We start from the raw sequence: 23,606 nt of genomic DNA on the forward strand, positions 1-23,606 counted from the left end.
AGTGATGAGTTTCACAGAATTACTCTCTTAAATGCAAAATGTTTTCTGGTCCCTGGAGGCTCCTGCTTGCCAAATAGAGACTTCTGAACATCAGAAATCCATTCATTGTTGTTAATAATGTAAAAATTGTAGCCTTATTTTTTCCTTTAAAAATAAGGTGGACCGGCCGTGAATGAAACAAACAAACAAAAACTATAATCTGCCGTGTTAGATGTATTTTCTCTAGTTTCTAGCAAGTTTGCATTAGAAATCTATGCAGGAAATACTAGCACAGGACTGTTTTCAGTACGTGTCACCTATTTTTGTAAGGACATTAGTTTCATACAAAAATGAATAGTTTAACACAAGTGATGCTCTGAAGTTCCCGTGTGTATTGATAACCTGACAGACCCTTGAAGTTGAGCACAGGACGTGGCAGAAGTGATGGCGGGAACCTGGCGGCCTCTGGGGCACTCTCCCTGAGGCTGGGTACGCTGGCCGGTGTCTGCAGGTCAGACCATGTCCCAGTAAAAATACCCGCGTTCCCGCTCCTGCCCAGCACTAACTGAAGGGCATGCGGTCAACACTCGGGTTGAAGGACGTTCTCACCTGACGGTCGCGGGTGAGGTGGGCGGGCCCTGCCGGGTAAACCCTTTGCGGGTGTCGGGTGTCGGGCGGGTACCAGGGCTTCCTCGCTGTGCGCCGGCTGGAAGCCAGGAGCTTGCACTTCCGCGGCCACCTTGGGGACAGGTGAGCGGCCCGGAGAAGCTGGGGCTGGACCCGCTTTCCATCGCAGCGTGGGTCGGAGGACCCCTTGTGGGGTCGGCCGTCCTGGCCTTTCGTCCTTGCAGGAGGAGGAGGAGGGATCGGAGCAGACAAGGACCAGAGCACGTTGGTCACGTCATTTCCAAGGATTTTGCGCGTGCAGCGGGGTAAAAGGTCGCGTCCCGCAGTTCCGCCGCCGCCGCGGGGCTTCACGCTTTACGAACGTGTGTGACTCTGGAGGCGGGGTGTCCGCCCGGAGCCCCCGAGCACGAGGGGGTGTCCGTGCTGAGATGCCGGGACGGCCGGGGCGCCTGGGCCCTAGTCGGCGGCACCAGGGCACCGTGGCCGTCGCCGCGGGCCGCGGCCTCCTGAAACAAACGGGAGAAGAAAGGTCAGTGGCTGAGGCTCACCGGCCCGGTCTCCTCCGCCGCGCACCGCGGCCCCTGACGAGCGGCGCGGCCCGGCCGCCCCTCCCCCTCCCCCCTCCCCGCGCCCGCCCTGCCCCGCGGGGCCTCCCGTCCCTGAACCTGAGGCCGCGGCTGCCGCCACCTCAGGGGCCGGGGAATCCGTGTCGCCGGCTCAGCGACGCGGGGCCAGAGTTTCCACAGTTTTGTTTTTCTTAAAAGATTTTACTTATTCACGAGAGGCGGAGACGGGGCGGGGGGCAGCCGGCTCCACCCCTCGGCGCCCCGCCCTGAGCCCCGGGCCCGTTTCTTCGTCTCCCGGTGAGAAGGCGGCGGCCGGGTGCGGGGAGGCGGGCGGGCGGACGGCCCTCACGCGGGGGCTGCGGACGGGGGCGTGCCTGCGCCGCGGCCCTCGGGCGCCCTGACGCCCTGACGCCGCCCCGCCCACGCCGGGGCCCAAGGGCGGGGGGACGCGAGCGGGGCGCCGGCGGGCGAGGAGCGTCCCGCCGTCCACACGTCGGGCTCTGACTGACGGCGCGCCCCCCGCCCCGTAAGGGCCGCTCCCCGCCTGAGGGCCGCGCCCCCCCCCAGGGCCGCCTCCCGCCTGAGGGCCGCGCCCCCCCCCCCGAGGGCCGCTCCGCCCCCCCAGGGCCGCCTCCCGCCTGAGGGCCGCGCCGAGCCCGAGGGTCGCTCCCCCCGCCCCCCATCCCCGAGGGCCGCCCCCACCCCCGTGAGGGCCGCCTCCCGCCGAGGGCCGCGGCCACCAGTACACCGGGGCGGGGGCGGCCGTGCGTCCCCCGAGGACAGGGGCCCCGGTCCGCAGCGCGCCCGAGTGACAGGGCCGCGCCCCCGAGGAGCGCATTGCCCGCCTTGCCCGCCACGCGCCGCGGGTCCTTCCCCGGGTCCCCCGCGAAGTCCGGCCCAGGCCCCGCGGCGGCGGCGGCCCCCGCGTCGGGAGGTGCCCCGGACCCCGCGAGGACTCGCGGCCGGCGGCCCGACAGAGCCTCGCCTCAGGCGTTGGCAGCGCCGCCTCCGCGGGTAGCCCGGCCTCCCGCTCGCCCGTCGCGCCCCTCCTGCCGCCCCCCGCCGCGGCCGCCCTGAGGCGCGGCCCCTGGTCCCGGAGCCTGCGGAGCCGGCAGCGCGCGCTGTTCCCTCCCGCGGGGGCCGGTCCGCCCCGTCGCTGCTGCGGCCCGGCCCCGGGCGTCCCTGTGGCGGCCGCGGGCCCGGGCCCGGGGCGGGGGAGGGGGCAGGGCAGCGCCCTCCGCGGGGCCGTCGGGCGCGCCGCGGGCACTGGCGGGCTGGGCGGCGGCGGCCTCCGGGCGGGGTCGGGCGCGCGGGAGGCCCGAGACTCGGCGGCTCCTCCCGGCCGCGGGGGCCGCTCCCCGTAGGGACGAGGCGCGAGCGCAGGCGACTTGCCGGGCGTCTGCCTGTCGGGGGCCCCCGCCCGGGGCGCACCCCGGAGCCCGCGGAGGGAGCCCCGGCCCCCGGGGGAAGGGCGCGCGGAGGAGGCCCGCGGGCGCCGGCGGGACCCAGGCGGCCCGCAGCGCCCTCGCCCCGCCGCTCGGCCCCGCCCCTCCCCGCGGCCGCGCCGGCCCGGGCGGACGGGAGGCTCCAGGGGACCAGCCGCCGCCCCCGGTGTCCGCGCCCCACGCGCTCCACGGGCCCGTCACGCTCCCGGCGGAACAGCGCGCAGGAGGCCGCCGGTACCTGGCGCCGGCCCACGTCCGCCCCTGCGCCCCGACGCCCACGTCCGCCCCTGCGCCCCGTCTGGCCAACCCCGGGGCACCTGCTGCCGTCGGGCGCGCGCCGCGGGGCTTCAGAACGAGTCCGCCGCCGGGAGGCGCCTGGGAGCGTCCGAGGGGCTGAGGCGACGGCTCGGCTCTTCCCAGAAGGAGCCGCTGAAGCTGGACGTGGAAGGTGAGCGGGGTCGGCGGCGGAGCTCCGGGTACGGGACTTTAAACAGGAGGATCCAGTTTCTAAGCAGCCCCGGATGCTGCCCCCCCCCCCCCCCACCGGCTCCATTCGTCCCTCAGATCTCTCGTCCCGCGAGCCGCCGGCAGCAGCGCCGCTCCCCCCTCGGCTTCCTCCGGAGCGAGAGCCCGAGGCCCGCGGCCCCGCGGAGCCCGGCGGCTGCACCCGACGCCGCCGGACGGCTCCAGCCTCGCCGTTGCCTGCCGCGCCGCGTCCGTCCAGGCTTCGCTGCGCCGCCTGCTTTGGTCTCGGTTGAAACGTCTCGGGTCTGTCGGAGCAGCTGCGAAGGCGACCGGACAGCAGACAAATAACCGAGCCTGGTCGTGTTCTCATAAAAACTTTATTTAGAAAAGCAGGCCCCTGCTGATCTGGTCGGGGACCCCAGTCGGCCTGATTCCTGAAAATTGTTCTTTGGAGATTGAAATTTATTTCCTTGGGTGATGATGTGGAAATTACTTTTTAAAAAATGCACACAGACGTTTTATAGGCATTTCATAACCACCAGAGATAATTAAGAAAATATAAACAGTAGCTTCTAACTCATGTACTAGCAATAATACCTTTCGCCAGACACCCTTAGCTCACCGGGCATGAGGAATTACTTGATCCCCGGTCTGCGGTTCCCACTCAGTGAACTCACAAGACATTTTGATTTCAAGGGAAACACAGCAACGTCCATCAGCTATGGAATGCACTAGGACACTGATTGTTGGGGCCCAACGACTTGATTAATGGACATAATTTTCTTGGCTTCGGGAGGACCGTGAGCATAATACTGAGACCAAAGGTGTGCTAAGAGAAACACCTTGAGAACTTCTAACGTAAGCAGTAACCTTGACGATAAAAATGTAAACAAAATCTGAACCATGAATACGCTACTTGTACTCTATGCTGCCATGAGTCGCGGCATGATAGCTGATAAAATAGGTCAGGTTAACAGGAGGCAGGGAGTTTCCAATTTATAGTCATACTTTTATCTTTTACAGACCAGATGAACAACCATACATGGTTCAAGGAAAGGACAAAGAAAGGACCAACCTAGTCAATTTTTATCCACAACTGATGGTCAGAGTGAGACCACTTGGAGGGGGGGGGGCAGCTTTCAAAAACTCTAATGTGAAGCCTGTTATATCTGAGTGCCCCAAATATCTTTTAGGTGGAAAAGAAATAGTATTATTTTTAACTGGCTGAAGATTAAATATCTGTCATTTTTAACAATGAGTCATAGCAAGGATCACACAGATACAAACTATTCCATATCCATGGGTTTTCCAGGTCAATCGTCAAAATATGCTGAAAACTACTATTAAGAATAAGCAGGATTTTACAGTCTTAGCATTGCTGTTTAGAGTTTCAAACTAGATTCTGGGCCACCACAGGCCCCACAGTCCTCCAACAAATCCAGGATGCTCCTTCCAGGGTTCTAGAGGATCTCAAGCTAGCGGGCAGCCTGATGGCAGAAGGATGAAACAAAACCTTGATCTGGGCCAAGTGGTAGCAAACCAAGACACAGGAAAGAGTAACTGATGGGTGGAGTCCCATTTTCTCATCGCTGAATAATAGCAGGAATCCTAGCATTCACACAGCATCACTTTCAGTCAGAGCAGGGGAAGGGGCTTCTTTCCATTTGGCTCATCTGAGCTCAACCAGGTCAGACACCTGGAGTCTTGCGAGCGAAGTCTGATTCCCACAAAGGAGTCCAATGGGCCGCTCTCATTCAAGGCTTCCATCTTGCTCTAGGTGGACGTCTGGGCCAGATGACAGGAGAAATGACTGAGGCTTGAAGGAAGTTAAAATCATGCAATCAAATCCTTTGGAGTATTTCACAAGCTTTTATGAAAAATGGGAATTTTAAACAAGCCAACGTGAATTAGTCAAGTTTGTTATTGCTCTCCAAGAGAAGTGTATATAAATGGTTGGGCTCTGTGAGCTGAGACTGTATTATCTGATCTCAGGTGATAGCGGAAAGGATGAATAATGACAAAAACTGGCCCGCAGTAGATTGGAATGTAGAAAGAGGAAATGCTCAACTTGGTAACCATGGTGGGTAGCTGATCTCTCTCCAGTGGTTTTTTTTTTTTTTTTTTTTCTCTCATATTCGTCAAGGAGCCAGAAACTCACCCTGAGTTGTGCCAGGGGAAGAAAAGGACTTTGAAAAAAACATAGAAAATTATTGGGTACATTTCTGCTTATCCCATGGTTATGAATATCATTACACCAACATTGTGTTTACATGCACATAAATGTTTTTAAAAAACACAGATGACATACACAGAATCTGGTCGATAGGCAGTATGTAACCAGTAAATGCTCCGATTTACGACCCTAATCAGGAACATATCCATGATGAACATTAAGGAAATTTGAATATGACCTAATAGACAGTAATTGCAAGGATATTACAAACCCTATTATGTAGGCAAATGTCTGGAAACTTTGCACCACCTAAAGCAGGCCTGCATAACCATAATACTCCACAATGACAAGCAAATTACATAATGGCGTTGTAGTTATGTAAATGACTCTGCTCAGTATATTTATCTCAATTTTATGTGGAGTCAACCTTCATCCAGAAAAACCGAGTGCTGATTCACTTCGTTGACTTTTCTTTTTTCACTTGCTTTGCAAGAACAATCCTAAAACTGAATAAATGGTTTACTAATTTTATTCTTTGCCTTTTCTGGCATTTACTTCTTTTTTTCCATTTTGAAATGCAACCAGATGCTTCTGTGAAATAAAAACTGAATTATGAAGCAAAATGGCTCTCTCTAAATCTTCGGTCTGTAGGCAGCCCACCAGCAGTTACCTTGCATATGAAACTGGAAATAGGGGTTGCTAGACATTCTAAATTACAAAATGTTTAAAATACTATGTAATTGAGGTCACAGTAAAAGGCAAACTATTCCTTTCTTTTTCAAGTTTGCCACTAAAAATGGCTATAGAACCTTGAGGATTATTCTAAAGTAGCAGTATGTAAGAAAATTCTAAGTCTTTTGAATCCATGTATAATGGCAGTGTTGATTAAATCGTTCTAAGGAAACCTAAAAAATGCCAGCCAGTGGTCATCCCCATTTCGGGTGTTACTGAGAATATCCTCTCCTCATCATATAATCTTCATCATGCAAATTTAGTACGTTTCAGTAGATTTGTAGAAAGAAAGCCTGTAATAAAATGATGCCCAGATTAGTCCAACCCTACAAAATCCCATTAACATTTTATGTGCAGTCCCTCCTGAACAGGGGCCCACCGTCTGCACACAGTAAATTTTCATACACAAGAATACTATTGACCTTTTGGGAGTACTCCGGAGACTCCAGGGCCCAACGAGGGAATCAAGGGACTGCAGCCAACAGACAAGTTTGCAATGCCCAGGAAAGCATTGTTCTCTAAAAGTCATGTTGGGAAACATCCCTTTGAAGCACATGATTAAGCAGATATGGCCAAGAGTTTTTACTTATTTCAGTCTATGACACTTCGGAAATATTTTCTTTTTGGCCTCCTACCAGCTCATCCATGTGGGAAACAGGCAGCTCAAATCCAAGCACAGAAATCCATGTGCCATTTTGCTTTAGAAGGACTTAGTTTTGTTCCAATACATTAGCAATTAGTCACATGTGGCCATTGAGCACTTGATGTACTGAAGGTGTAACATGTACTCCTGATTTTGAGAACTTGGTATAAAAATAAAAAATTCAAAATATCTCATTAAGTTTTCATACTGATTATACATTGGAACAACAGCATTTGTTCTAGACGATAACTTCTACAATCGTATTATTCTAATTTCTACCTTATTTATGTATTTGTGGGACAAATGAGTACTTATATTCTGAAAAAAAACCACTGGGATTCCAATTAGACTTTTTAAATAATTAAAGATTGTCTATCTTCATGGTAAAATAGTCTAGTTTATACTTTGTATCTGAACTTATCTGAAAAACAAAAATCAATAATGTAATAACTGTCAGCTCTAAAATGCAAAACATAATTTATTGTTCTGTGTTGAAATATCCTTAATGTTTTTTGCTCTGTGACTATATTGTCTTATTTAAAGGTAACATTATGCAACAGTTTGTCAAATTAAGGCTCTATCTGCAATAGGCTACCATTATTTAGCTAAATAATCTCAGAGATAGGTAACATCTCATTTTAAGAAGATAAATGTTTGCTCTTCTTTCAAAAATGTTAACCTAATGATCCTAACTAAGGCTGTATTTCTGTGAAATCGTAGATTGAATCACTTGGCTGAAATGACCCAATTTTTGTGAAAGTCAGACTTGTTTTCCATCGAAATGACAAAGTTGGTCACTATCTAGGCATTATCAGGACTTACTCTTTAACATACAAGTTAAAATTTAAAAGTCTCATTGAGTTTTAGAAAGTACAATTTACAGGGTAAAAACAGAGAGAGAGGAGGTTACCCTCCGTTGCTCAACTACCACCGAGGGAGAGGCACATGCACTCATTTAGGTGGGTACATTCCTAACCACACGTTGGCCCTGGCACTGGCAGGGGTGCTACTGCATCTTCTGCTACAGGGCGTCCAGCAGCGCGGGTCAGGCCCCAGTGAAGGCAGGACAGGCCGGCCCTCCGCCCTGGGAATGGGGAGGGGTGTGCGGGGCATGGGGGGTGCCCTGAGGGACAGCGCACCCTCATCTGCCAGCTAATAGCACTTCTAGTCAGACCCACGTCCCCCTCTTCTTTTCTTTTCCAATACGTGGGGCACTTGCCCTGTATGCCTGTTGAGTCTCATTAGGAAAAGTACACCAGGCAACTGACCTTCTCACATGGAAATGTTAATGCTTTAGTGAAAAAGGCAATCCTAAAGGTTAAAAATAGCGAGCCCTTTACAATTCCTAACATGGAAATTCTGAGAGAGGATAAGAGGGAAGGAAAGAAAGGGAGAAGAGGTAAGTACTCTCTACTAGCTCATCAAAAGAAGTCAAAACAAAAAATTATCTTCTGAGCCAGGTGATGTGCCCTTCAGGGCGGTTTCCTCTGTCCACATCGGTGACTGACTCCTCAGGCCTCTAAACTACGGACAAGGATAAGTCCTACCTTGTTTTCTTCTCTCGAATCGTAGTAGAGGAAGATTTGTGCTTGGAAAGTAGACTGTCTCCCAAGGTCCAGTAGCCCCCAGGAACTGGAGGTCTAATGTCGTTTTCCAATTTCATAGTTTTGAGGAAGAGCTAAAAGAATTTAAGATCTTTTTTTGATGAGGATTTGTATGTGACAGTCATTTTTACTGTCCATCCTTTTGGTCTTTGAGAATAGTCTTTTAAAACTAAGGAAACCTAAAATGTGATACATAATTTGATAAAAATGTTCAACTCAAACTAGAAATAAATATGATGTACTTGGAATTTAAGTGTGATTTCTATAAAGAAAAGGTGTTCATACGAAAACCAAAGAAAAATACTTTGAAAAAAATTATAGTGAAGTATTAGTTCTAATGTTACAGCTTCTCAAGAGTCTGATTTGAAATCAGTGCTTGCTTTTCTTTTCTTTTTTTAAGGTAAATAAAACGTTGCACTGTCCTAAATTTCTTGGCATGGAAGCTAAAGACTACATTGAAAAGTTTGGGCACTTCTATTCCAAGTATGAAAAAAAGATATACCAGATTTTCAGAAATATCTTTAGTTTCATAAGCAATAGATCGAGATAACCATCAATTGAAGGAAAAAAGGACTTTCATAAACAAAAGTTTCCTTAATCTAGTAAAGCCAAAAATGAATGATCTTATATGGAATATTATTCTCACTCAGACATTTTGGCACCAGCGTGTGGGGTAGATTTTTCTAAATATTTGAAACTTGGCTAACTGTAGAGTTTATCCACAAAAATGTCACGGTCTTTAAAGTTGTACAAACTTATAAAGAAATCCAATTTTATCTGAAAATGACAAGCAGTCAACCTTTGTTAGTGTAAGTCCAGGCCTTAGGTCCTTTTCTTCCCTTGACTGTGTTAGCCTACCTTAAGTGTTGTCGGTGAGAAAGAAACTGTATTAGCGGGGAAGGAAGGAGTACCTCCCTCAGCAGAAGTTGGTAAAATACTTTCTCCGGGACTGTAAGATGGCAGGATTTTGTGTAGAACATTTTTGGTTATTAGTAATATTGTGTGTATAAATAAGGACAAAATAAGGAAGCATTAGCCAGACAAGCTTTAAGGGCATTTTGTTTCATGGCCCTTAAGTATGCTTCAACATCTTATCATTATATGTGGGATTTTTTTTTTTTTTGTACATATCATTAAACTATAGCCTGTGACCATGTCCTTGTAAACAGTTTGGACACATCGGACAGTGTGAGCACATGGACAAGTACGGTGTTGCGAATGCCTGCGAACATGTCTTCCAGCCTACTCAACATTAGCTGAGCCAGAGTGCAAAGGAATCACTGCCTTAAGAAATCCAAAGGATGTATGATGACTAGGTTTTCAAAGCAAAAACAATTTGTTACTAGTTACTTCAATCTGTGCTACTGGTCCCTGAACATGTATGTATTTAAAAGTTACATTGCACTTACTTGCAATTTCAAATTTAACTCCTCGGCATGAGGTATCCATTACATACCATACAAGACGCTATTTTTTCATAAAGCAATCACATGCATGAAATTAGGATTACCAACTGATAGATAATGTATTTTTTTTTCTGCACCTCAAAAAACAGAATCACTATAGTGCTTCTCATGCTTCCACACCTTCCTTGCTGAAGGACAAAACGCATAAAGTGCCAGAATTTGGCTTCCAGATCGGAAAGAAGCCACATCAGTACTCTGGCAGGATCACATCATTCTGCGGAGCTCCAAATCCCAGAGCTGGGTTTTCTTGCCCTTCTTTGGGGGCCGCTGCTCCCTCCACGCTCTTCAGCTTCTCCTCCACTAAGCCCTCCTCTATTTCTGCGTCAGCCACCTTCATCTCATCCTCTAGTGCCTTGGGCACCATGTTGGTGGCCTTGGCAGCATTTCCATCAGCATCTTCAACATCCCCTGCGGCCTGTACCTTCATCAGCTCAGCCTCTGCCCCCTCGACTGCCACGTGGGCCCCACCTCCTTGAACTTTCTCTCCTTCCGAAATAGCTTTAACATCTTCACTGCCATCCTGGGTGGGAGATGGCTCCTGGCTGGCCTTCTGGCTCTCCTGGATGCTGCCGTGGCTGCTGCTGGCGCTTCCCAGCCGGGAAGAGGCCACCACGGCCTTCACTGCTGCCTGATTGGAAACACAAAAGTGTTAGGTAGTACTTGAAAATCCTGAATCAGGGACACCTGGGGGGGCTCGGCGGTTGAGCATCTGCCTTGGGCCAAGGGCATGACCCTGGAGTCCCAGGATCTAGTCCCACATCAGGATCCCCGCAGGGAGCCTGCTTCTCCCTCTGCCTATGTCTCTGCTTCTCTCCCTGTGTCTCTCATGAATAAATAAAATCTTTTTTTAAAAAAAATCCTGAATCAGAGCTCAATCTCAGCTTTGCATTTAGGGAGTTTGTTTCATTTATTTTATGGATTCCAAATATATTCCAAGATGATTTAATGAAACTTGTTCGGAGAATGAACAGCAACATCTCTGATCTCAAGCTAGTGTATTTAGTTATCTGGACAAGCGAAAGCTCAGGTAGATGTGTCTGCCCCTGGATTATCTGTTTTCAAGTATTTTGGACTTTGTTTCCCAAAGTCTTTGTTTCATGGAACAAAAGAGTTCCACAGTCAAGTTTGTTTGAGAAGGGGTAAGTCAAGTTTACCTAATCCACGGTATTTCAAATACCACACAACCCTTAAGGTTTATTTATTCTTTAGTCTTTACCAGCCTGTAAGTGATGGCTAGACAGAAGAGTATTTCTGACCCTCAGCTATTCTCTGAAATTCTCTGCAGATGTAGTCAGTCCTAAACACCATTAAGTAAGAAAGGCATGAAATAGATATTCCATATATACTCCATAAAAAAATATGATTTTGGATAATTTTCTCCATCATGTGAATTATAGCCGACCCTTGAACAGCATAGGTTTGATTGCAAGGGTCTACCTACAAGCAGATTTTTTTCAACAGATACACTGAAAAACTTTTTGGAGATTTGTAACAATTTAAAAAAACTCACAAAGTGTGCAGCCTAGAAATAACCAAAACATTAAGAAAATGTTGGATATTATTGTAAGAAAACAGCACATAATACACATAACATACAAAACATGTGTTAATCGATTGCTATCGGTATGGCTTCCAGTCAACAGTAGGTCGTCAGGGATTACGTTTGGAGGGGGTCAAAAGTTATAGGTAGACCAAAAGTTATAGAGGAACCGGTGGTGCCCGTAACCCCAGCATTGTTCAAACATTAGTTGTATTTTAATTTTTATCAAGTATGGGGATTTATTTATATTACAAAATATAGTTTTTTAAAAAAGTTTCCCAATTTTCACATATTCAGAAAGAAGGCAACTTTTTGAATAAGTATGTTTCCTGAGCGATGTTCATCAAGCAGTTCAGTCTTAATTAAATGAGAAGCAGGGACAATATATTTGGTGAATAAATCTCAACATCACTCATTTCCCTTTATTAACAATGAATTCTTATGAGAGAATCACATGAGTGTCAGTGCTTTACACCCGTATTGTTGGGATTTCAAAGCAGGATTTTCACTGGTTCCATAAGAGATAAATAGTATTAGATGAAAAATAGTGGAATTATCTTTAACAGTTCAAGAGATTACAAAAGAAACAAACAGAGCAAAACAAAACATATCTTACCTTAAGTTTGCGCCGGGCATTGAATTCCTGGAGCTTCTTTTGGGCCGTATCCATGTGCACAAAGTTGGCTGCTTTGCCTGTGACCCATGGGTGCTGGAGAGCTTGGAAGGTGGTCAGCCGTTTCTTAGGATCCAAAACAATTAATTTTCTGACCTGAAATGATCAAGAACCATAGATTTCTTAGGGGAAATCTTACAGTGACCCAGGCTTGTCTCTCAGTTGGTGAACTTGTAGGTTTTATTCTGTTTTCCTAGCAGTGCCACTAAATACACATTTAAAAAAACAATTTGAAGGCCTCGGGGTCACTGTAAGGACAGGTCAGGTGGCGGTGGCGGGGGAGCCCGGGGAGACGGCGCAGCCCCTGCGGCCCACCGGCTGCCCTTCCCAAGGGAGCTCAAGGGGCAGGTGGTGGCCTGCGCAGCGCATGTGCTGTGGAGCGGGACCAGCATGAGTGGTGCTGAGTGGTGGCGGCGGCCCCGCGCACCACCTAGAACTCAGGACCTCGGGGCCGAATCAATGGCAATGGAATCACAGTGCCCTCGTCACGCAAACGGCAGGACCATGTCTTGACGCTCATCCCACCTTCTATGCTACAATTCCTTCTGGTACCTTGATGGTTTTGAAGCAATAGGCCAAGTGCTGGCGTACAAGCCTATAAAGGCGTCAGCGGTTTAGGGCGTGTCGTTCGAAGGACCGAATCCAGCCCGCGGGGGAGGCTGCCCCCAGGATGAGCAGAGGCTGAACCGCCAGGGGAGCAGCGAGTCTCCCGGCCTGGGCCCCGGGAGGCCCTCCTCACAAACGCTCCCCGGTCGTGACCCGGGTCGCAGGCTGACTTGGAGCCCGAGCCTGTGCACACCCTGCAGGGCTGGGACGCCCTCTTCCCACGGTGTCACCTCCACTCTGAGTCCCCGTGAATCCCCTGCCAGGGGCATGGCAGGGGCTGCAGAACCACGCAGAACCTTCCCAGCCTGTCCCTGGGAAGCGAGGGCGGGAAGCAGCCAGAGAGCCCTGCTGCCAGGGGGGCCAGGCTGCGGGGGGCGGGCACTGCCTGGCACTGGGGCCACGGCCCTCCAGCCATCACCCAGACGTGGTCCCCACCGCCTCGGGCCGCCCCCAGTGCCTAGAACAGCACCGGGCACACACGCTCCGCGTCCCCAGCCCTCCTGCCCCTCCCGGTGCGTCCCTTTGCCAGCCGCCAGCAGCAAGGCCAGGCCCTTGTGAGCCCTGACCCCGCGGTGATCGATGATCGGAGCAGGGGTGCTGCCCAGGGCGCCCTCCTGCCACTTGACATTTGTTAGTGATAGAAATGGAAGGAGTGACAGAAAGGACGGCTGGGGTAAGCCGGTGGTGGTTGCTGAGCCTGCCCAGGCCCCCGTCCCCCAAACCTACAGAAGGCCCTCGTCATCCCAGAAAACAGGCCCTGGGTCACAGCTCGAGCGAGGGAAAGGGGCCTCGGGTCCACGCAGGTCCAGGGAGAGAGAGATGGGGGAGGGGGGTGGGAAGAAGGAGAAAGGGGTAGAAAGGGGGAGGAAGGGAGGGAGATGGTGGGAGGTGGGGGAGGAAGGGGGGCAGGAGTCAGGGGAGGATGGGGGCAGGGAGCAGGGGAGGAAAGGGGGGTTCAGGGGGCAGGGGAGGACGGGGTGTCAGGGGTCAGGGGAGGATAGGGCACGGGCAGGGGGTGGGGGGGCGGAGAAGCAAACAGAGTCAGGAGATGTTGGGGAGTGGGGCCACCTGGAGGGTGGAGCTGGCAGAAGGCTTCAGTGTCCCAGGAGTAGCCACATCCTGGGGCTTCGATGGGGCCAGAAACGTGTGGTGGCGCGGGCTGGGCTGGGCTGGACCCTCACACGCAGCCACTGTGGGCCTGCACAGCGGGGCACCTCCCCAGGCTCCCGTGCAGGGTGAGCCGGCCATCGGGGGGCAGCTCCTCACTGTCCTGTGCACGGCGCTCACCCGGGGCTGCCCTTCACCCTACAACCGGGCCAGCCCCTTCGTGCTGGCGGGCATCACCCTTAGCTCAGGTGGGAAGCAGTAAGAACAGGGACAAGCCCATGAGTGACCCGTCGGCGAGCTCGGCTGGGAGGCCTGAGGCCAGGGCGCTGGTGCCGTCACCGGGGCATGGGCCGTGTGAACCTCCAAGCTGCTTCATGCCGAGCATAGCCCAGTGTGGGGACCCAGGCAGGCCGAGCCAGAAGCAAGGCCCCCACCCACTCCCGGGAAGCTGGCACCTGTGGCAGGTTGGGAGTGGGAGCGAGGAGCCCGCAGGCCTGCTCGGCACGACCTATGACCTATGAGGAAGATGGATCTGTGGGCATCCGCAGGTGGGGCCTCACGGATGACGATCATCAAGGGGGGCGGACTGGGAAAGGACGCTGCTGCCCCTTAATCAGTAAAAAATCAATGTGAAGACTCGACTGGGCTTTGCCGTGGTCGCACTTACCAGGTCCTTGGCATTTAGGGACACTTCATCCCACCAGGGGGAGATAAAGTAGTATTCGCAATTCAGAATTCTCCTGAACATGAACTGATCACCTCTTTCATCGTAAAATGGTTCAAATCCACAGAGTCTAGAAGGACAGAAGACAGAGAAGCTGTCTTTAGGAACCTGAACACATCTCATCAAACTCCCGCAGAAGTCCCGCTCACCCTTTGCCCACGTCCAGGCCACTCGGCCCACGGTGCAGCTGCCCTGGTGCGGCCCCCTGCCCCCGTGCCCTGGCCCCCTGCCCCCTGCCCGCACACAACCGCACCCTCCGGAACCACCGCCAGGCTCCACACCGACCTGAGGGTCCGGAGAGCTTCTCCCAACGTCAGGACGGCGCCCGGGGCAAGGCCGAGGACCAGGGAGCAGCGAGAGGGCATTGCCACAGCCCCGCTCCCGAGGCGCCCCCGGAGGGGGTCCCCTGGGAGAGCCCCCCCCCCCCAGGACGTCAGAGGACAGTTAGGAAGGGAGAGTCTTGTGAGCAAAGGGCCTTTCAGGGGCACACAGGACACCGCAACAGAGGAGCCACGTCCCCGCCGGGCTGGCACACGACCCCCGTAGCGACCCCGTCAGGCTCCTTCCGCGGGGTGGCAGCAGGCGTGGGGGGCACCCCGAGGGATGCAGCTGCCAGCCTGGGCGCCACGCCTCCCATGTTTACGGGCGGGGACGGGCTTGGAGATGTCGGGGACACTACGATGGCGCCCCAACTGCGGCAGGTGCCGCTCTGCGCAAACGACGGGGGACAATGCATGTCAGACACACTTCCCGGGGCCTCCCCGTTTGAGGGCAACGCTGACCTGGGGGTTCCCACCCGAGCAGCTTCTGTGTCCCTTGCTCGGGGACGTCCTGTGGGGACAGTACGTGTGTCCTCAACACCATGGAGCTCCCCCTGCCCTGTGGCGGCCAGGTCCTGCTCCTGTGGGCACAGGGCCCCCTTGCACCGTCCACCACGCGAGAACGTGACAGCCCGGCGCTGCCCGGTCACGGAGAGACTGGCCCAGCCGCCCCACCTGGCTCAAGAGACCCTGGTGCTTCCCCTTCTGGAAATCTAGAAGGAACGGTGGCAGCTGAGCAGGCACAGACCCAGCTGCCCCTCCCAGCTCTCAGACGTGCCTGTCAGTCTGTGCTGGTGACAGGAGTAAGGAGCCCACGTCACGTCAGCAGAGATGCCGAAGCAGAAGAAACGTGCCAGAGCGACACACACACACACACTCACACCGTGCAAGACGCCTGCAGGAACGGAAGCGCTGAGGTGGCGACTGTGGCCTTTGGGGGTGGCAGGGCCTCAGGCCTGGGCTGAGAATGCACCGGGGCCCCAGCCACGGCGCCAGCTGTGCTGCTGGGAGCTGAAGGGTCCGAGTGAGGTTACCTGACGTGACGCTGACCCGAGCCTCGCAGTGGCCGCTCTGTCTGGCGTACAAAGGATTGAGGGGTAGAAGGTACAGGGACCAGAATTCTGTGAGAAGTAACAGAGCGGCCCCGGTTTTCGTTCTAGTGTTCTCCTCAGGAATGGGCGGTCAGGGCACAAGGTCAGGGCGCAAGGTCAGGGCGCAAGGTCAGGGCACGTGGAGCTTCCCACGAGAGTGCGGCAGACGCGTCCCCGGAGCCTCACCCCATGGACAGCACCGCGTACTGCAGACCACAGAGCAGCGTGAACGCCGGGCTGGGGGCCCACGGGGCAGGCTGGCGCGGGGGACACGTTCGCACGGGGAGCTCCCATGTACTTGGAAGCCACAGCTGTGGTTGACGACCTGGGGTGCACCACGTAGGGACCCTGACCCGCCTCTCTCCGGGTAGGCTCCACGCCCGGCGGGGCCAACATGGGCCTGGACTCACGGCCCAGACACCAGGACCTCCGCTGAGGTCCAGAGTTGGATGCGTGCCCGACGGCGCCGCCGGGAGCCCCGTTCATTTCTCAGGCCTCAGAGGGACCGTGAACGCCCTGCTCGCCCCCCTCGGAGTGCTCGGCGTCCTCCACCTTCGCCCGCCTGCCCCGCCAGCCCGTGTCCGGGGGACACCCCGACCGTGCCCTGCCGCCCCACCCGCCCCACTGCACGGCCGCTGCTCGGGACTCGGGTCACAAAGCAAGCCCCTACCACAGCAGACACGTTCCCTGCCTGGTCCGCACTTCCACAGGAAAAGCCTTCCTCTCCGAAGGCTGCTCAAGGCTTGGCGTCTGGATGGACAGGGAACCCAGCGCTGGAACCGTCTGGACGTGCACAGCGGCCCGTGGCCACCTCCGGGGCTGCGTGTCGACCCCTGTCAGCTGCGGAAGGTGGAGCACGCCCGGCTGACCCCAGAGTTCGCTCAGGTGTCGGGGTGCCCGAGGCCCCTCTAGCCCTTCTTACCTAGACGCTGCGCTAAGATCACTGTTAAGCCCCCCAAGCTCTGTGGACGGACTGAACCGTGTGACCCACAACTCCTAGGATGGGAAGCCCCTGCCCAAGGGCCCTAGGGGTCGGGGTGCTCCCACCAGGTGGGACTGGTGTCCTTAGGGGGAGACACGAGAGCTCATGCTCCCTCTCGTCGTGTGGCCTGTCTCCACGACGGGACCTCCTGGCTCCTGACCCCACACTGCGGCCTCCGGAGCCGCAACAGACACGCGGTGCTGCTGACGACGGCCTGGCCCTGCACAGTCCTCTACAGACGCCCACCGCCAAGTGGCACCCGGACCTACTCGTTCTGAATCCAGCTCCGAGACTCGCTGCTCCCCCTCCTGGGGCTTTCATCCCTTGTGCTCCAGGCAAGTCCATCACCTCTTAGTAGACAGGGGCCCGGAGGTGGGGACACCAGACAACCAGGGGCGTGGCCCATCCTCTTTCTACCGGAGCAGAGGTTCCTCTAAGTTCAGGGCATGGAAGTCAAGGTCGTCGCAGAGCTAAGGGGCAGAGATAGCACCGACGGCCAACCCGCATCACAGACTCTGCGGCCACAAGCCAGAGTGAGGGACAGCAGGCCGTGGGCGGGGGCACGGAGGCAGCTCGCGAAAACCCCAAGAACGAGGAGACAGGAGGGAAGCAGACTTTCCCAACCCAGGCGCCAGAGGGGCATCTCATTTCTACAGCTGCTCCTGACGTCCTACAGGGAAGTCCCCACTGACGGGGCGGTCACCAGGCCTCGCTCAGTGCTGGCAGCAGCGCAGTGCGGACACGCTGGAGCTCCTGGCTGCCTCGCAGCACCGGTCCGGCCCTCGGGCCCCGGTGGCCGCCCTGGGGGCCCCTCGCTCCCGGCTCCTCGCTGAACAAACTTCGTCTCTTCCCTCACTCTCCCGGGTCCGCGGGATTCCATCCCCGAGACAAGAACCTCACTCTCCCGCTTCACTAGCAGCCAGCAGGGCACGCGCCCTCCAAGCCTGGCACATGCTACACAAGGACACACAGAGAGCCCTGGACGAAGGGTCCGGCTTCAAGAAAATCAGAGAATTAAAAGCAATGCTTATTTTCAGAAAAGTCTGACATTTAGTATGTCGTAGAAAATCACAGAAGTCAAAGGGTGATCTCGCTTTTCACAAGGACTACAGCCACGTGAGGAACGGCACAGCACAGGAAGGACGAACGGACCTCGCCTTCTCCACTTACAAGATGTAGGTGATTATTCCCACAGACCACATGTCCACCTCAGGTCCGTAGGCACAGCCTCTAAGGATTTCAGGTGCTGCGGAAAGAATGAACATCATGTTAAGTCAGACACTAAATTTAACAATTACGTCTCAGTAACAAGCAACATGTAAAAAATTAACAGTAAGTTCGGAACAGCTGTGGAACAAATTTTGTCCCCCCAAACCCAAGGATGAGACTACGAACTCTTACGCCTGTTTTCGTGAGGGAAACTAGTGTGTCTGTGTTGGAGGTGCAGAGCGGTACAGGTAGCGGCTTGCACGGTCCCCAAGGGAACATCGGTCATCAGATGGAGCCGTGTGTGTTGTGAGGGTCCGGCCTTCCTCCCGGGGGGCCTCGGACGCAGGCAGGCAGAGCCGGTCAGCACAGCAGGTGACCACGCCCGAGACCTATCCTGACACCCGGTCTGCCGCGGGGTGGACAAGAGGCAGGGGCCCAGGGGGCACGTGTTGGCCAGCAGGCGGACACCATTGCCAGTCAGTGTGGGACATGGACTGAGAAAAGGGACAGGTGTTCCCGGGGCACAGCCGGCCTGCTCCCATTCGCCCGGCGGCCCTCACGGCCACGCGAGGGGCCTGTCCTGCGGCACGAGGTGGTCTCCTCCGGGTCTTATGCTGGAGCTGCGGGCGTGGACAGCACCTGGCTCCGACAACCAGAGGGGTTACTTGTTTAGCTAACAAGGAAGAAAGGGGGAAGGAGCGAGAGCTTCATGATCCACGCACAAACAAGGCTCAGCCCTAGAGCCCGAGTGACCTTCTTCCACTTCGCACAAAGGTGCTGGAGCTGTCCTGGGTCCCCGAGGAAGGAGCTGACCGGCGAGCACCCCTGGGGATGGGCCCGTAGCCCCCTCCCAGCTGGATGCCCCGCTGCGGGCTGGAAGGTCACACTCAGTGCAGGCTGTCAGCGAGCTCCGGAGGGAAGCCACCAGCCACCTCCTGCGGCTTCGGGTCAGACTCAGAGGAAGGCACACAGTGGATTTTCCACCAACGTCTTCCCGTACGAGCCCCCCTCTCCCCGTCCTTATGCAATCAGGATACTCTGTTCCCTGCAGAAATTGTGTGACATAAAATACACGAGCCGCAGGGTCCACACGACTCTTGGTGCGTGCAACCAATGAGTCCGGTGAGAGCATGCAACGCAACGCTCCGAGCAACACTGCTACAAGATGCAGCCTCTAAAGACTGGTACCTGGGGCCAAGAAGTTCTTCCCATCTCCAGGCACATTATTCCTAGAAATTTTTCCTCTTAGGATTTAATTACCATAATTAAGAGAAATGCAAGCTCACTGCCAACACCATTCACTCTTGGCAAGTGAGCCTTCCTTCTCCAGGGCAATCCGTAGCCCAACTCGGGTCCTTCGGGCCCCACCACCAACTCCCACTTGCCAAGGCTTCGCTCCTTACAGCTCAGAGGGATCTCTGGGTGGGCTGCACCCGGAGGGTGGCTGCCAGGTCCGGGCATGCACAGCCAGTGTGATGGTCCTTCCCCGCTCAGCGAAGTGCTGGCAAGTCCCACGCTGACGTTTAAACATACAGAAATAATCAGCAAGAATCTTCGCGTTTTCTGGGACTTGTTTTTACCTCTAAAATCTAAGAGGATTAGATTAGCTACTTCCAAGTTTACTTCGAGCCAGAAGCTGTTAGCCGCTGTGGTACCAGTGAGGGACCGTCAGGGCACTCGGCGTCCACAGCCCGCCGCACGCCCACTGCTCCTGGAGGGCCCGCTACGCGGGCTGCCCGTGGGCCCTGTCCTGCTGGCCCCGGCTCTCCAGGGCTTAGGACCCCGCGCAGAGGCAGGTGCTCTTTCTGGATTCGCTATGGCTCCCAGACTGAGGCCCGAAATGAAGTGAATGCCACGGAACAAAATTCTTTCTGAATCCACTCTATGGGGCACCTGGGATTCCTACCTGATGTGGCCATATCTGACCTCCTTCCACAGCACGGGGTGCCACCTTTACCCCCGGGGGCAATTCAGTGTCTTGTAAGGCATTACTGGGCTCCAACACGGGCTGAGTTGTAGTGTGAAGAGCTCAACTTTCCCTGGCTATGTAAACTGAGACAAAAGGAGTATGGAATGTTCTTGCCCTCCATAATAAGTTTCTCTTAAGAGGAATTTATAATATTTACTAATCATAATACAAAATTTAGGTGAAACAAACTAACCATCTAGACCCAATCAGATCCCACTCACAGAAACCTTTAAATCCTTGCTAGTGGACACGACCTTGACTTGAGGACCAGCAGGACACCCTCTGTAATGTATGTGGAGCCTTTCCAAGAGCCCAAAATTTCTAGGATAAATTTCAGGCTCCAGCTAGCAGCACTACAAGTCTCCTAGGTATCAAACGTCCTTGCAGTGGATTCCAATCTGTGATTTTCTTAAGATGAGAAATAGTTGATTACTCCCAACTTCATTCAAGAAAAGACATCAGCTAGTGCACATTTAATGCTGTGAGCACTCCCGCCCGTCTTCCCCATCTGTTCTCACTTCATTGCCAGAACAAACAAACGGACAAACAAACTGAAGCAGGAGAGAAAACCATTTCAAGGTGTGATCCAGTTTTAAACAGGTATTTAAAATAATTTAGAATCATCTTTTCTAAAATAGTCAAGAATCCCTTATTGATTTTTCTGGCTATCTCCTAAGGAGGTCCTCTTTGTGCCACTTCCTGAACATACCTTCTCCTGCCTGTTGCTCATTACCACTAACTGTACAGAGCCCCCAGCATGCTTCATACTCCAATCTCCAACAGAATGATCTTGCTAAATGGTCTTAGAATTACCAAAATATGCTTCGCTTTTTAAAAAGCAATTTTAAATGAATATAAAATTTATATTAAAAATCCAACTTCAGTGATATTTATTGAGCAACATCTCACTTAGATCACAGGGTGCTTTTTCATAAGATCATGGTACCACTGAAACATTTAGAGACTGGCGATCCATCTATAGACTTGAACGAATTTCACTTTATTAAATAAATTCACCGTAACCAGGTCTAGAAATGGTCCCACGTAAAGAGCACGAGGTGCGGGGGGCAGCATGCTGCTAGGGACCACGGATCCCAGGCTTGCCCCCCTCTCAGAGCCCCAGGAAGAAGGCGGAGGGATGGTTCTGGCCCCTGACTGTACCCGCCTACCTACTGGGCTAAAACGAGAGGGCACTCCTCCTCCTCCTCCTCCTCCTCCTCAGACTTCTTCCAAGCCGCTGCGAGCTGTACACAAAGGACACCTGCAAGGGAGCCTGAAGTGAAGGAGCCCACGGTTCCCTCATTCCCCACTAAGCACATCAGGAACCTAGTACCCCATGCGTGGTGCTGCATGGCATCGGCATCAGGGAGCTGCTGAGGACAAGTCTCCGGCATCGTGGAGCGCACGGTCTGGGGGGTGACTGACCCAGAGAACTGTGTGCGGGGGTGCGGGGTGGAGGGCTGGCAGGGACGGCCCCTCTACTACAGGCCTGGCCTGTACAGGACCAGGGAGGGGGAGGAAAGCGAAGCTGCAAGGGAGACGTGAAGGACCAGAGGAGTCAACGGGGGGGGGGGGGGGGGGGGGGGAGTGCAGCGGATGAGGAAGGAAAGGGAAACTGGCTTCCTGGAGTCGGCACAGGTGGGGTGGGCAGGGTGCTCTGCCACCGGGAGGCAGCACAGGTGCAGGGTGGGGGCAGGTGGGGCCGGGTGCTCTGGGGACAGGGAGGCAGCCCAGGTACAGGGTGGGGGCGGCCCGTCGGAAGCACGCATGCTGCCCCCTGTCCCTGGCACGCAGCAGCCCAACTGAGTGTTGGGGAGCCGCCTCCGCACCCCGCGATGAGCCGCAACAGGAGCTGGGGAGCACCTCATCCTCCTGCCGCCCTCGGAGCATAGACACCCGCGCACCACCGAGCCAAGCTTCTGCAGGCAGCAGGCAGCCTCCCCCGGGCTGCGGACCCAGATCGATGCAGTCGTGCCGCACCCCCCACCCCAGGAACACTCTGCTCAGCCCACGGCCCCGGCCGCCCTTCCGTGCCCCCTCCACCCCGTCTCTGCCTTGGGGTCCTGGTGTGCCTCTCCATCTCGGCCCCGGGGTCTGGGTGAGCCGCTCAGGCTCCACCCTAGTCATGGTGCCGCAGCACCCCAGGACTGACCTAACACCCAGATGGTGGCAGAGCCCACGCTTCTGTCAACAGCCACGTCCCTGCCCCTGAATGTCAAACACACACCATCCTGCCCACGGATCGCCTCCACCTGAAGAGCTAAGCGGCACTGCAACGTCCCCAGGCCCCAGCCCTTGTGCTCCCACAGTCCTTCCCACGTGAACGCTATCCTTCTAGTCAGGGCTCTTGCATCCTCCATCCTACCTGTTCCCCCCATTGTCACCACTCTCCACCCAACGGCCTCCCTCCTGCCCGAGCGCTGCTGTCCCCTCTATCCAGAATGTTCTCTCCCCAGCATCTGTGTACCTCTCCCAAGTCTGTTCTTCCACTCCCCTTCCCAGTGGGCCTGTGTCAGCAGCCCAGGCCCCCAGCACCCCCATCCTCCTTCCCAAGGCATCACCTATCTGTGTATCGACATCCTCATTTTATTATTTGGCCCCTCCACTTCCAATATGGCATCCTTAAAGGAGAGCCTCTCACCGTGTCATCACTGCACCCTCAGCACCTAGAACAGTGCCTGCTGCACAGCAGGGGCTCAGTGGGCACTTATTACACGAAGAGAGGCCCGAGCAGGCGTGTGACTGGAGCTCCACAGGATCCACTGTGCTCAGGGCAGTGCCAAACCAATCCGCGCACCCCAGGAGGCCCGTTTTCCTCTGGACTGAAGACTTCTGGGACAGCTGACAACAACCTGTAGAGCGGCAGAGGCCTGGTCCGGGGCGGGGGGGACCACAAGACGAGCTCTGGCCTGCCTCGGCGCTCCCACCCCTGGCCCCGGGGCCAGTCTCGGAAGTGCGGAGGCGGCTGAACCCACAGCCTATTCGAGGGAGGAAGAAGGGCCGTGAGTGCCAAAGGGAGATGGGCCCGGGCACGCTTCCCCCACCCACCCGGCCTCCGCTGCCTGCTTCCCCTCTGTCCCTTGCTGGCCCCACAGGACCCCGCGTACACACCCCAGCCTGTCAGGCGTTAGATCACAGTCCCTGCGTTTGACATTTTACTCTGTGCTCCTCTGCTGTTTCTTAGGTTCACTATGAAAAGAAGGTCATCGCTGTGGGTATCTCATCTGTTCTCAGGTGAGACCATCCTCCGGGGGGTTAGATTACCAGTATAATCTGACACTCTGATCTCACCCTAGCTCCTTAGTCCTCTGGAGGTGAACAAAAGTCCATCTCTTAATGTAAGTATTCTGAAAGCTTATACTTTAGATTATTAGACTTACTTCTTTGCCTTCACTTAAATACCCCTACATTGGTCACACACGTGTGTGCTCACGTAGACAGAAATCTGTTCTGTCTCACTCCAGGCTACTGAAACAGTGTCTTTAACTGTGATATAGTGACCAGAATAAGCTATTTCTTTAAGACATAACATGGAACAACATAGGATCATCTCTAATGGGACCCTGGCAAAGGCCAACAGAAAATAAATTCTGAACAGCTTCTAGACCCTCCAAATAGAATTTGGGTAGATAGGTAGAAGTACAAAAGATGAACGTACATAGTTCAATCAACTAAGCTTACGAAA

At 54.4% G+C, this 23,606-nt stretch overlaps 1 protein-coding gene across 4 annotated transcripts in view; it reads right to left on the minus strand.

Annotated features, from left to right (window-relative positions):
* Positions 1–3,440: 3,440 nt before the first annotated feature.
* CAMK4 (calcium/calmodulin dependent protein kinase IV) overlaps positions 3,441–23,606 on the minus strand; it is a 198,274-nt gene continuing 178,108 nt past the window's right edge. For all 4 annotated transcript variants that reach the window (XM_041752192.1, XM_041752191.1, XM_041752194.1 and 1 more), the window contains 4 exons: positions 17,914–17,989; positions 14,294–14,420; positions 11,857–12,009; positions 3,441–10,328 (listed from right to left, as the gene is read on the minus strand). In XM_041752192.1, the coding sequence (XP_041608126.1) occupies positions 9,888–10,328; positions 11,857–12,009; positions 14,294–14,420; positions 17,914–17,989 (797 nt within the window). In that variant the 3' untranslated portion in view covers positions 3,441–9,887. The remainder of the gene's footprint in view (positions 10,329–11,856; positions 12,010–14,293; positions 14,421–17,913; positions 17,990–23,606) is intronic.

Source organism: Vulpes lagopus, chromosome 4 (assembly GCF_018345385.1).
Source record: "Vulpes lagopus strain Blue_001 chromosome 4, ASM1834538v1, whole genome shotgun sequence".
Classification (NCBI taxonomy): Eukaryota; Metazoa; Chordata; class Mammalia; order Carnivora; family Canidae; genus Vulpes; species Vulpes lagopus.